General features: G+C 37.7%; 1 protein-coding gene across 4 annotated transcripts in view; it reads right to left on the bottom strand.

Annotated features, from left to right (window-relative positions):
• Nucleotides 1-3,207: 3,207 nt before the first annotated feature.
• CDCA2 (cell division cycle associated 2) overlaps nucleotides 3,208-14,296 on the bottom strand; it is a 42,075-nt gene continuing 30,986 nt past the window's right edge. For 2 of the 4 annotated variants that reach the window (XM_074195247.1, XM_074195242.1), the window contains 5 exons: nucleotides 13,932-14,004; nucleotides 10,331-10,419; nucleotides 9,282-9,422; nucleotides 7,356-7,530; nucleotides 3,208-4,608 (listed from right to left, as the gene is read on the bottom strand). In XM_074195247.1, coding sequence (XP_074051348.1) covers nucleotides 3,344-4,608; nucleotides 7,356-7,530; nucleotides 9,282-9,422; nucleotides 10,331-10,419; nucleotides 13,932-14,004 — 1,743 coding nt within the window. In that variant the 3' untranslated portion in view covers nucleotides 3,208-3,343. Of the gene's footprint in view, nucleotides 4,609-5,259; nucleotides 5,346-7,355; nucleotides 7,531-9,281; nucleotides 9,423-10,330; nucleotides 10,420-13,931; nucleotides 14,005-14,296 lie in introns of all 4 variants that reach the window. The other 2 variants (XM_074195249.1, XM_074195244.1) reach the window with 2 other exon arrangements.

The following is a 14,296-nucleotide window of genomic DNA, read 5'->3' on the forward strand; positions in this document are numbered from 1 at the left end:
ATTGACCCTAGATTTCTTGGGGACAATAAATAGTGTAGCTCTCTACAGATGTCAATTATCCTAATCAGCCTTCTGGTGTACAAAGGTCAAGCTCCTTCTGTTTAGGAGTGACCTAAGATTAAGATCACCTCCCTATTCTCTGAGGGGTGAGGGAGAAGGGGAGGATTTTCCAGGGGAAAAAGGCAAACAACCAAATTAAAAGGCAGAGGAAAAGACCGGTTTCTAAAGTAGAGAACTCTTACCTAATGTAAACCCTAACTAGCTAGTGATGGAAGGCATGAGGCAAGAGTGTCTACATGGCAGGTCCAGAAATGGAAGGAGTTTGTGAGGAATGTGCCCTGATCTCTGCAACAGACTGGGAGAAGTCCATTTTGGTTTTTGGACCCAATGTGAGTTACATCAGCTTGTTTTCATGTGACTTGCCTCTTTTTTCCAATATAGATGAAGGATTAGTAAAAAACATTTCTAGTTAGGTGTTCCAGTTGGACATCCATTCATGTAACCTCTCTGCACCTCCTGAGATTCCCCCAAATTAAAAATTTATCAGCTGTGATCAAATGCTATCTTTAAAATCTATTCTAGAGGCGGCTAGGTGGCGCAGTGAATACAGCACCGGCCTTGGAGTCAGGAGTACCTGGGTTCCAATCTGGCCTCAGATACTTAATAATTACCTAGCTGTGTGGCCTTGGGCAAGCTACTTAACCCCATTGCCTTGAAAAATCTAAAAATAAAAAATAAAATAAAATAAAATCTCTTCTAAACATCAGCCTTCACGATTCTGTGTCAAGCTGAAGGAAGACTACTAAAACTAAACACGGAACCTGAACCTGCTGGCCAGGGTTCCCTCTGCAGAACATGAATGGGGGGGGGGGGGGGGGGCACAATTGAGACGATCAGAGAAAAGAGGAGTTGGGAGACTTAAGAAGACTGACAAAGACCGTGGTGTGGGAAGCTGTCAGAGGCTGACTTGGGGGATCCCCAGCATAAATATGAGAAATATTATTTCATACCAAATAATCAAGAGAAAATATGATGAACAAATACTCAAAAAAAATCAGATGCTGCCCTGGAATTGTAGTGAAATACACACACAAAAGTCTCTCATGCCAGGCTGCCATCTTCTGGTACAAAAAAGAACTGACATCAAGATGAAAAGTAATTCAAAGATTCTATCTTAAGATTTTCAGATCCGGGAGATTCCAACAAAATATACTTCAAGTAAAGATGTTCAGCAAGAGAGTCAGAAAAAATGAACACAACATGAGCACATCGTGATTTTTGTTTTTACCACCCATTATTGAAAATTAAAAACCTTGCAAACAACTATGATCAAATACAGAAATCTTAATGTTTTAAAATTTTTACAACACAGAGTTTGTTGGATGAAATGGCTTCTAAGCTGCTTTAATTCTTCGGATCTTCTTGTCTGAGAAAACTGCCTATTGTTATCTGTAGAAACCAAGTAAAATATATTGAAATATTTTGAAACCAATAGCAATTCAAAAGTGTATACAGTACAATATTTTATTTTTATCTTTAGTCATAAAAAGACAAGTTTACAGTGAAGGGTCATTATGAGGAAGAAAACATACACATACCAATTATCTTCCCTCTCTATTAGTAAAGGCTGGGAATTGAAACAGAGAAAATTCAATTTTAATTCTTAAGCATAAAAGTTATCTGACCCCAGATTAGACTAAAGAAAACTGAAACACTATAGATTGTCAGGTTTTGCCTTCATCATAAAACAATTAAGAAACACAAGACTGAAAATACTGAGTTACTAAATTAATTTGGAAAAAATATAGTACAAAATGGAGTATTTTTTTTTGAGATACAAATGATTTGCTAACCATATCAACCATAAACAGGAAAAAAAAGTCCATAAATGTTTTATACTCCCAAAAAAACAAGCTTTGGAAATAATCCACCCTTTAGCAGGAGTTGGGATCACTTTGAGTGTTAATGTAAAATACATTAGTCTTAGCAGCAGGAGTCCCAGACCTACTGGTGCCAAGAAGGTAAGACAGTCTCTTTACAGAAGGGAAAAAAATGCTCCATCACAGCAGGGAGGTTTTTTTTTTCCTTGTTGTCTTATTTATAAAGAGTTCTATTTGTTAACAAATTTCTGCTATCATGGTAAGAAGGTTTTAACAGGACTTCAAAGAAAATGCTTTAAGGACACAATGATTTAAAATGCATTTTTATAAGTTCAAGACATACCAGAGTCTTATTAGCTCCTTGTGTCCATTCATCTACTGACTGATGAGACCCCAGCTCAACTAACCAAAACTAAGCTCACTTCTCTCTAGTTCAAGCAGACACTCTCAAGTGGGAATGACCCGGGACAAAGGAAAGGATGCTGCTTTGGAGGACTAAGACTGGACCCACTGCCATCAACATACCGGCAGACTTATTGCTCTTGGGGCCCAAGATCATTTTAAAGTTTTTATTGCAAATTAAATATGACAGCATCACTTCATGTTGAGAAGAAAATTTTCCATTAGTCTGAATTAACTGTAACTATCTGGGTGATTTTAGAACCGAAAATTACAAAACACCACATCTTAGCTAACTACCTATTTATCTGAAGAGAGAGAGAGCTTAAACTGAAAGCCAGCAATGTCTTCTAGTCAAGCTCATTTAAAAAATCCTCAATGGTGCATTTATTTTTTGAAAATAAAAAAAAAGTCCCAGGATTTTTAATAATTTTATGCACAATTTTCATTTGAAATAGACATGACATCAAACTTTTGAAATATAAAAGCAAAGTGGAGTCTAGATTTTATCAACTGCCTAAAAAAATTATTCTTCCTAGACAAAATTTTATAAGGTTATCTTTTTATATTTAGAAAGTCTGTCTCAGCCTTCTTACAGTGTTTTAAAAGTGAACACCAGAACCCTTCTTCTTACTGTCTTTTACAGACTTAGGTTAATTTGATTTCAATTTACTCAAAGAGTTCCTAACTCTATATAATGGATATCAGTTATGACTTTTCTGGTTAATTATCTAATTAGTGAGATTTAGATATTTAAAGGATCTTTTCCAAAAATACCACTGAATTTTTTTTTGAACTTTTGGATATTTACACAATAAAAACTGACTTAATATTAATGGGCTAAAATTTTCATTCTTAGTTTCAGTCTCATTAAAGCATCATTTACCTTTAAGAAGGGGAAAAACTGAATGATTTTCCTTAAAAAAGGTCAAATATGAAGACACACAATCTATTTTTAACTGGTTTAGTTTGCGTATCTTCCAAAGCATTCTGAAGGATGCCAATTGTAAAGAAACAATCTCAAACACAGTTACCGTCCCCTTATAAAATGAATGCTGGATATGTCAGATATCATTTGGCTTCTCCAAAATTTCCATTTTTTCAAAGTCATTTGGATGATTTTCCTCATTCCTCTGAGAAAGGCTTGTTCTTCTGCAGTATCTAGGTCGGGAAGTATTTCTCATCTCTGAAAGAGTAGATGCACAAAAGCTCTTCCTCCTGGCTCGCTGAGAAGCACCAGACACAGACTCACTCTCGGAGTTTTCTCTACCTGAGATTGATGACAAAAGACAGGGCCCTGATACAAATTCTCTGGTATTAGATGAACACACTGTCCTCCTTTTGGCTTTCTGAGAAGTACAGGAAGTAGAGGGGGGGCTTGGAAGGGAAACCCAAACAAGCCCCTGATTTTGTCCATTTCTTCGAAATCTTGTACTGCGTCTGACTCTTACTCCACTCGTGTTTAACCTCCTAAATGCTTGCTTGATAGACTCTGTTAAATTGCTAACAAGTTCAGAATTGTCAAAAGGTAATTCTTCCACTGAACAGGAGACAGGCAGATGATTCTGAGGCTCTTCAAAATGGGACCTCTCATCAGCTGGACAATAAACAGAGCTTCTTCTCCGCTTCTTGATGAGATTTTTATAGGTTAGGATGCCACCAGTGGCTTTGGGTTTTCCTTGTCTCAAATCCTGGCCATGAATTAGGCTTTGTTCTGCATTCTCATTCAGGCTGGCATCTTCTATGTGATTCAATCCTGCCTGGGGAGCAGAACTGGGGTTCTCTTCAGAAGCCACTAAAGCATCATTTGGCTTTTCACTTGACCTACTGAACTCAACTACTTGCTGGGTGATAGCAAAGACTTCAGATTCACCAACACTTTCCACATTTGGAATAATAGCAGCCGAATGCAGGGGCTGCAACAGAAAAAGACTGGAGTTGGGGACAATTGGAGCCATTCCTTCTTCTGTTTTAAGAGTTAACAACGGAGAGAGAAGACAGATATTTTGAGTTTTAGTCCTTTTCTTTGAGTGGTCTGGATGCTCCAGCTTGTCAGCGTGTTGAATATGGCCACTTTCACATACTGCGATTGTGCTTACATTTGAACCCTGATCAAAAGACAGAGGACCCAAGGATGAATCACCTTCCATATCAGAACTGCAAAGTTCAGAGGTGTCATTTTCTTTATATGTTAGAGCTGAGGTTTCTGGATTCTGGGGCAAATATTTATTACTGTGTATTCCACCTAGTTTATTTGTGTCTGAGTTCATGGCATCTTCATTTCTGTCACTGGAGTTGTTGTAATCCTCTTTTGGAAAATCAAGAGAATCTGACAAAAATGTAACAAATGAAAAATATTTAAACTTTAAAAAACTGTTGTATTCACCATGTTTGCACCTTATAAAACTATGATGCAACCTATTTCTTCTTGTAAGACAGCCTACCAAAGCTTTCACCCATTATATATGCTCTCCTTACAACCCCCAATTTCTCCCCCATCCCATAACAATAGCTTAAGAGGTAAGGTTCCAAAATGTTCAATGAGTCAATCTATCTCCTAGCTCATGAAAACAGTTCCAAGTCATATAATGCTTTTCTGGTGATATCCCTCATGTAGTCTACCAAAACTTGTGCAAGACCCATGTCTGTCACATAGAGAGATATGACCAAGGAGTCAGAGCAAAGAAATATGGCTAAACAGACTTAGAACTGTAAGAAAGGCAGAAGGGAGATAAGAGTTTCTGCAATTCTTTGATAAGAGTTTGTCTAGTTAACTCTTTCCTTAATATTAATTAAGATGAATTGCTATTAACACTGTCCAGTCTAGAGTGCTAAGTGTTAATCTAAATTGTTACCATACAAAAAATGAAACTAGAAAAGATCAGTCCTTTCTACTTGGGCTAAAGACTCCAACACAAAATAACATATAACACATAGAATTAACATGGGTAAGAACCATTCTCTGTTTATGTCAACCAACCTGTCTATGCCAATAAGCTGGGTTATTTATACAAATTCACAGATATATGAATATTTAGCAAGTTGTCATGAATTCCTTCTTACATACTGGAAAAGAGATAAAATTTTAAAATAAATTACTCTACTAAATAATTTTATCATATTATGTCATTGGATCCATTTATATAGATTGAACTGTACAGTGACAAAATATTTATTTCCAGTCTTTCAAATTTCATCCAATAATTAATTTCCAATGCATCATGTTTAGTCATAGAAGTTGAGAGAGAGAGAGAGAGAGAGAGAGAGAGAGAGAACAGAACCATTGGAAAAAAAATAATTATATAAAACTTTGATAATAAAAAGTAGGCTCAAAGAGTCAAGGTGAGAATTAAAAATCTTAAGTTTTTAAATTGAAGACTTTCACAGATCTTTACAGATCATAATCATACTCTGAATTCTAGAAGATGGCTTGATATTAAATATACAGGATTCTCAAGGTCCAAACTAGTAATTTTGGGAATAATTAGAAGTATTGTGGTCCAATGGCTGGTCTTAGAGGCTGGAGATCTAGGTTCAAGTCTTGATTTTACTTCCTACTCACTATATGATGATGGAGAAATCATTTAATCTTTCAAGTGTGCTGGGCAACTCTTGAAAGAATTTTAGTTACCAGGGATTTGATTTGTATCACCAGAGGTTCCTTAACAGTGAAAAAATCATGAAGTCTCCCCCTCAAAATGAATCAAACATAAATTAGCCAAATGCTTTTTAAAAATACGCAAGTTATTTGACTTAAAAACTTATAAAATTTAGTATTAATATGGAAATATGTGAATGATTACACAGATATATAACCTCTATCATTTGCTTGCCTTCTCATTGAGGGAGATGGTGGCAGAGACTTTTACATGGAATTGGAGAAAATAAAATTTTAAATTAAAAAAAGTTTATAATCTTTAGATAATACAAGGCAAAGTAATAACGACTTGATTTCAATTTGCTTCAGTGTAATAGTCTTTTTTTTTTGCAAGGCAAATGGGGTTAAGTGGCTTGCCCAAGGCCACACAGTTAGGTAATTATTAAGTGTCTGAGACCGGATTTGAAGCCAGGTACGCCTGACTCCAGGGCCAGTGCTTTATCCACTGTGCCACCTAGCTGCCCCAGTGTAATAGTCTTAATAAATATCCAGCAGTTCCACTCCAGGTTTCCAATCCTATTCAGGTATCTAACCGTCCAGTGTAAGCACTTTATCATTTCTGCCCAATGGCCCTCACTCTCCCTCCCTTGTTCAGAGAAGAAGAACAAAATTCAATTATTATCATTATACTATCAATTATTACCACTGGAAAATGATAAGAATTTAAAGATCCATGGTCTCTGTGATTTCCTAGAGCAGTTTCCCAATTTCCAAAAAATTTATAAGTAGAAACTTGTCAAGGGTGTCTAGGGAGATCATATGGTAAATGGTTAGGATAGGTCTACTGAAATATTCTAATAGTAGTGTTAGTGAAAAATGTGGAGGATTAGAGAATTGTAAATTGTGCCTCAATAGTCAGCAGCACTTGGAGAAATGCTTACTGCTGAACAATGTCAAATAGCTGAAAAAAAAGCTAAATAAACCCACTGGGGGCAACCACCCCCCAGGTGCCAACCCACCCCAATGAAAGGCAAACTAAAGTTAATTTATTTCTTATATCCAACAAGTATGGTCAACTGTACCAGTTATTTCCTTTCCTATCAAATGGGATAGAGGGGGAAAGATAAGTGAAAGTTCCATGGGCAGAGAGGGGAAAAGGTTAGAGTACCCAGAGAGCCCTCCTTCCCTAGCCATTCTGCCTCCTTGGACTGCAGCACATCCTCTTGGAGAAATGTTAAGATCCTTCAGGACGTATTTACCGTAGTATCTCTAGCACATAGTTAAGTGCTCAATAAATGTTTGTTGAACAATTTTTAAGCCTGTAGAGTATTCAAAAGAGAATAAATATGGACAAGAATGATATAATATATGAGGTGGAAATGGGTTGCAATCTTAACTTACTCAATTCACAGCAGCTACATTGCCATATTTAATATTTTAAAACAACAGAGAAACAAAAGGAAAAGTACCACATATACCTGAGCACCAAAAAATTGACCTATTCTTTGCAATGGATGCTGTTGTAGAAGGGCTCTCAGGGATCTCAGGAATAGGACTCAGAAGGGGTTTCTTAGAAGCTACCTCTCTTAGTCCATAGAAGGTTTTCTGTAAACTCTTTCCCCTTCCTTTCTTCCTCCTGCAATTTTTTAAAATCTAAAAAAAATATAAACCAAGTTAGAAGTAGAGATATTATCCTTTCTAATTTTTACATATTTTGTCTCACTTAAATTATTAGGTAATCTTCATACATCTGAAAATTTCAACAAGTTACCCCCATTTAATAAGAACCTGATTTAAAGCGTCCCTCTCGATAATGAAGGCCTGTGCCTGGTTTGGAGTTGACAAAGCTGCTTTGATTAAAGGTCCAGAATCTTGCAGTCTCTTCCAAATTAAAAAATATTTTGCTTCATCTTCTACACATGAAAACTCAAGTCAAAACAATGTCCATGGTTCAGACAGGCAACTGGATGGAACAACCCTCAGCACTTAGCTGGCAGCAGTGCATCTCTTTTGGACATACATTGTATAATGATAAAAAAGCGGGTCCCAAAATTGAACAAAGAAAAAGAAGGGAACCTGAATTACCTTTAGGAAACTACATAATGATTCCAGTGGTAATGTTGAATGGCTAACAAGTTTTGAAACAGCATAGTTACCAAAAATCTTAAGTGGAGACACCCAAAGAACATTACCAATGAATAATTTTGCAGAAGCAATAATGACCAGGATATCATTAGAGATGCACAAGCAAATAAGGTCATCTGGTCAAAGAGGGAGAAGGGACAGAGCCCGAGTGCTCCAGCGGCTCCTGCTGTGTTACACCATATCCAAGACCTGTAAAATGCGGATAGAACAAAGCAGTCGACTAGGATGGAGGTGTGGGTGGGATACAACATCTCCACTGGTGGAGATGGAAGCTGCCACCATCCTGACTCAAAAGAGGTTTGCCAAAACAAAAAGCAGAAGAACTTCATTGAGAATTGTTGAAAGTTATTTTTTATTTCTGCAAAATCCCTGACAACCTTCCCTTATCTCCTTAGGGATCATATGGTGAAAAGGGGACTGGATATTACATATTATTCTTAGTAATGACCACAATAATAATACTGCTCTAGATAATAAAATACATCACTGGATTACCACAACAACATTCAAAGTACAGTTGGTGTAATGTAATCACTTTACAGATGTGTAAACTGAGACTGAGTAGGCTCAATGAATTTTCCCCAGTGTCCTAAAGCCAGAACCAGGTCTCCAATTCTATAGTTACTTCTCTTTTGGACTACACAATCTTAACTACTGGGATGAAGATAGCTCAAACCTCCACTTTAGAGGGAGTTTTTCTACAGATCTAGGCTCAACATTGTGCAAAAAAAAAAATGACAAAATAAGCATTCACAATTATCTCAATAAGAAAAGTAAAGGGTCAACTCAAAGCTGGACATTAAGAGGATAAGATACAAAGTCTTGAATTTAGCTGATGTTAAAAAAAAAAACTAATCATAAATTGGAAGAAAAACAGGCATTTATTTAGGGATTGCTAGGTACCAGACACTGTGTTAAAGCTCCGAGGAGACAAAAGGAATGAAATCACAAATTTAACAAGAGTCAAAAGTAATAATATATGGCTGCTAAAATCTATAGGCATCTATATTTTAGGTCTTACTATAAACAAGTCCAGTAGTCTCCTTGATAAGAAGTATCATGCCTGGGAAATACTTGAAGCTGACACAGTGACCAAGCTGAGCACATGGAAGAGGCAAGAAAAGCAGGAACACAAAGAGCCTAGGAAGCATGGGGAGAGCTTCGAAGAGGAATCAAAGAGAAGCAGACTCCTGTGCACTGAACAACCAGATGAGGAGGTCACAAGACAGACTCAGCTAACTCTGGTTGCACACACTTACTTGTATCTTTTTTGATGCTGTTCTGTTTGCTTTCTTTGGTCCTTGAGTTTTCTTCCTATTGGGTTTCCTTTCCTTAACATTCTTAACATCTATCCTAACTAGATCACTAAAATCAGCCTCTTCAGCAACACTGACCAATTGCTGTAATAAATATAAAATCTGACATTAGAAAGACAATATTAAGTTTTTAAACTCACGTGTAAGTTGTTAACGAAGAGAATTTAAAAAAAACAAAAAAGCACATTACATCAAGCACATATATACAGCTCTATAGACAGATATTTATTATACTGCCCCTTTCCCCCAAATGCAAATTCATGAAATGAGAAACAAACATAAGACTTGACTTGAAGGAGAAAACTGTTGGAATGCTACATGACAAGTTCTCTCAAAGTTTCCAACCTCATCATAAACTGACACATCAAACCAGTACTGTTATCATCTAGTATACCAATCCCATTTAAAGAAAAGAAGGAATAAATTAATAATCCATCTGTCCAATTAAAAAACAAGAAATCAGAATCTATTGAAGTCATGAACCAATATTTACTACCTTGAATACTCAAATAGAAATCAGGAGAAAGGGGTGTTCAATTATTTTGAAATTACAAATAAAATTCCATCAATTTAACTTTTATGGAAAATTCAACTGAAATTAAATTTTAACTATTAAAGCAGAAAAGAGCTATTCATTCTTTAATGATAAAGCAGGTAATAAGTTCCTTATCTAGATCTACTGCCCCCAAGGTTGCCTGCACCTCATTAAAATTTCAGAATAACCACACAGCTACAACAAAAGGCAAAAAGCGCACAACTGAAACAAAGTTTTCATTAAACCACATCACCTGTTTGCTACATTTACAAATATAGGGGAAAATATCAAGCTTAAAGGATTTATTTCTCTTAAGGATTTTCTAAAAGGAAATAAAGAAAAAAACATCCATTTCATAAAGAAACATTTTTCACTCGAAAGTCCATTAACAACCAAGCTTCAAGTAAAAATTTTACCTTTAAAAAATACAAACAGAACAAAAAACCAAAAACATTACCTTTCTGTTGCTGATGGATCGAGTTATTCTATCAACTTTGGGAGAGGAAATCTTTTCACACTTATTTGTAGAATTAACAGCACCAATGTCTGAATGAGTAAAATAAAAGGCAAAATCAGAATTTTGATTAAGTAAAGGAAGATCAGAAGATGTCTTATACACATTAAAACATCGAACTCATAAGTTCTTTTTTTTTTTTTTAAAGGTTTTTGCAAGGCAAATGGGGTTCAGTGGCTTGCCCAAGGCCACACAGCTAGGTCATTATTAAGTGTCTGAGACCAGATTTGAACCCGGGTACTCCTGACTCCAAGGCCGGTGTTTTATCCACTATGCCACCTAGCCGCCCCCATAAGTTCTAATATAATAAAGGTATTGTTACCCTGACATCTTCCAGATACCCAATATAACTGAAACCTGAGCTTTCTCAAACCCTCCCAACCCTTGTTTCATTCACTTAAAATTCACCATAGGTACTAGTGGACAGTAATATGAAAGAATTAACAAATCATAAAAAGTAAACACCACTGAGTAGCCAGCCCATCTCCTTTTTTTTTTTGCAAGGCAATGGGGTTAAGTGACTTGCCCAAGGTCACACAGCTAGGGAATTATTAAGTGTCTGAGGCCGGATTTGAACTCAGGTACTCCTGACTCCAGGGCTGGTGCTCTATCAACTACACCACCTAGCCGCCCCACCAGCCCATTTTCTAATGGTGAATCGGAGTCTTGGCAAACAGACTAGAGTTGGACCAGTACCGTCAACCCTTCCAGTCTGGCAGACTTTTGAGGATAAAGCCTTAAAGATTCCAAAGTCACCTCCATGTATTAACAAACTGAAATAGTGGAGCCAATAATTAAAATATTATAGAAAAAATGCAATGGGTTAACTCTCATAAATAACAACATGCTATAAATAAATATAATGTGTGTTCTGATTTCAAGCAAGTCAATACAATGACATGCTAATCAGGAATGAGTAGACTGTTAAGCCTTTTGTAGACAGTCATTTTCATTTCTCTGTCTTTGGCCTGTAACATAAACATTTCCTGAATTAACCTGCATTTGGACACTATACTTTTCAAGTTTATTATATGGTAATTAATTTACATAGGTTTTTGGAAATTTTTAATTCAGTTCATCAGATTGAGATTAAAATATTTTAAATAGTATTAAGACAAAGGACATAATTCTTTGTGGGAAAATTCTTGTTTAAGAGTTACCAGGACAGAGAAGATGAGGTCACTTTAGATGTTTCAAAGCTGTCTTATTTAGGATTCTCTACCTAGCCATGCCATCTTAATCAACTCACAATCTTCCTGTCATCAAGTTTCTTGACAGTAAAATCAAGGAGACTAGATTGACCCTTAGTCTTTTCCATGGCTTTATACTTGATGAGCAGTGCAGCTATGCCCAGGAACTAGTACAACAGACAATCTCAGGACTTGGGAAAGGAGCAAGGTGCAGACCAAGTTCAGCATATTCCTAAACAAGATCTCTTCTAGACAATACCCAACAAGTGGGCATTTATTTGGTCTTTCTCAGCAGCCCTCCACTACTTGGAACCTAACGAAGGGACTGCTCATTCATTTGTGGACAAGTTCAATGGCTAAGATATTTTCTTCTGACATTAAGCCTGAGATTTCTGTGCAACTTTCATTCACTGTCCCCAGTATTCCCCTCTAAGGCCAGAAAAAATCGGATCTCCCTGTGCCTGGGAAGCTCTCTAGTACTTAAAAGCTAGCCATTGCGTGCCCTTTCCAGATGAAATCTCACTTCCTAAAGTTGATCCTTAAAGGGCATAATACCAAGGGACTTCACAATCCTACTTAATTCTCCTTGGAATCCACTTCTAATGGCCTTCCTTCCTAAATGAGCTCCTCGATGAACAGACTTTTACAAAACTGATATGAAATAAAGCCCCAGAAAAAACAGTAATGGATCATCACAAAATCAATAGAAAGAACACAAAGCAGTATTGGGTAATTAATAAAGACCAAGTTCTGCCCAAGAGGTAGGAAGAGAGAATGCAATTTTCTAGTCTTTGCATTCTTTTTCAGAACTGCTTTGGATAAATCCATCCTTTCAAAAGTAGTAACTAGGGGTGGCTAGGTGGTGCAGTGGATAAAGCACCAGCCCTGGAGTCAGGGGTGCCTGGGTTCAAATCTGATCTCAGACACTTAATAATTACCTAGCTGTGTGGCCACTTAACCGCATTTGCCTTGCAAAAACCTAAAAAAAAAAAAAAAAAATCCTTAAAAGCAGCAACTAAACTCTGTGTCTCTATCTCCACCATTTGAGGGCTTCATGACACATCTAGCTGGAAGCCCACATGAGAAAAGACTGTGGAATACTTTGCTCCCAAACAGATCAAGCCAGTCTCTTGGTCTCAGCTTTGTAACCCTGCCAAGACAGGTGAATGGACAGTTATCTGTTCTTAAGTCACACAGCTCTCTGGGATAACTTCTTTTTTTTTTTTTTAAATATATTTAAAACAGGCTAGAACTTTCCTGGATCTCAAGATAAGCGGAGGTGACTTCCCCATTCCCTTAATAATAAAACATAATCTTCATTGTTTGGCTTCCAAGTTCTCCCTTGCCCCAGCCTCAGCCTATCTGTCGAGTGTCACCAGATGGTTGTCTCCACTGTTCCCAGTCTCATTTGAACTCCATCACTCATCTCCCCACCTCTGCACTTGGGTCTGGAATGCACTCCTCCTTCCCAACCAATCCTTGCAAGCACCCCTGCTCCTTATGCAGCAGAGACTAGGGACACACTGCCTCCCCTCAATTCAATCAAAATTCTGGCTAGGAAGGCTCAGTTCATTTTTTGAAGATGTGCAGCTCGTTGGGCCAAGCAGAGACTCCCTCCCAGGCCTCTGCACTGCCAGCTGTCTTCAGCCCCTGGATTCAGGACCTTAAACTCAAGGACGGCTAAATCCCTGGCTAACTCCCCACATTTAGCCATTTGGGCTTTTGTCTTTTCTCTTGAACAAACTTCTTGCCAAGGAAAACAGGAAGCCAAGAAGGAATGGAGCACTTCTCTCTCTCATTACTGCGTCATTCACCCACAACTACAGGCCTAGTGATCTCTCTTGCCCCAATACACTAAAAACCATGACCCTCAGCTCTCCTCCTCCAGCTCCTGACAACTTCCCTGTGACCTGACTGATCAGCCCGAGCTTCTCCTCCCAACTAGCATTCTCTGAGATTCAGGCCATAAAGGCGCATGCTCCCAAACCAGGGAGTGGCCATGAGGAAAGGAGGAGGATGGAAGCCCTGGTGGTCAGCCTCTGAAGCAGCTGTTCCACGCCACTGGAGTGAGTCACTGGAGGTGGCTGAGAAACTGGCAGAATGACCAGCTCCCTCACTGGGTCCATGTTGACTTTAAACTTTAAACTACTACAGCAAAGACTTATCAAGATTACTTGGGCAAGACTTCTTACTGTGGAACTGAGGATAGCCTCTTTCAGAGAATTCTTACTACAGAGTTCTTAAAAATCCCCAAATATAATGCCTTCAAAGTTACTTCCAGATAGGAGCCATTTTAGACTTCACTGCTGGGTTGAGGAAACACTAAGAATAGCATTAAAACCAATAAACCATACCTTCAAAAGAGGATGAAGAATCTGTGGCAGGTCTTGGAACTGCAAAAGACACGTCAAGGGGTTCCATATTTACCTGGACAAAGTGGGGGTGAAAGGAATGGGACATTCAGATGATGATGATCTAGAGAAAAACTGCTCACAAATAAAAGTCTTACTAAAGAAGGATTCAAGTATGCTTAACCTAATTTCTCTAATAAAAGGAAAAGACACAGAAAAGAGGAGCTGCAAAGACAGGAGGGCAGGGCAGAAGAGGCAGAGGTGGGAAGGAGTCCAGAGCTTGGGCACTTCTACAATGGTTCCATTGGCACAAAGTAGGTTCCTTCTTGAAGTTTCACTTCCCTAATCTATAAAATAGGGAGTATATG

Source organism: Macrotis lagotis, chromosome 1 (genome assembly GCF_037893015.1).
Source record: "Macrotis lagotis isolate mMagLag1 chromosome 1, bilby.v1.9.chrom.fasta, whole genome shotgun sequence".
NCBI lineage: Eukaryota > Metazoa > Chordata > Mammalia > Peramelemorphia > Peramelidae > Macrotis > Macrotis lagotis.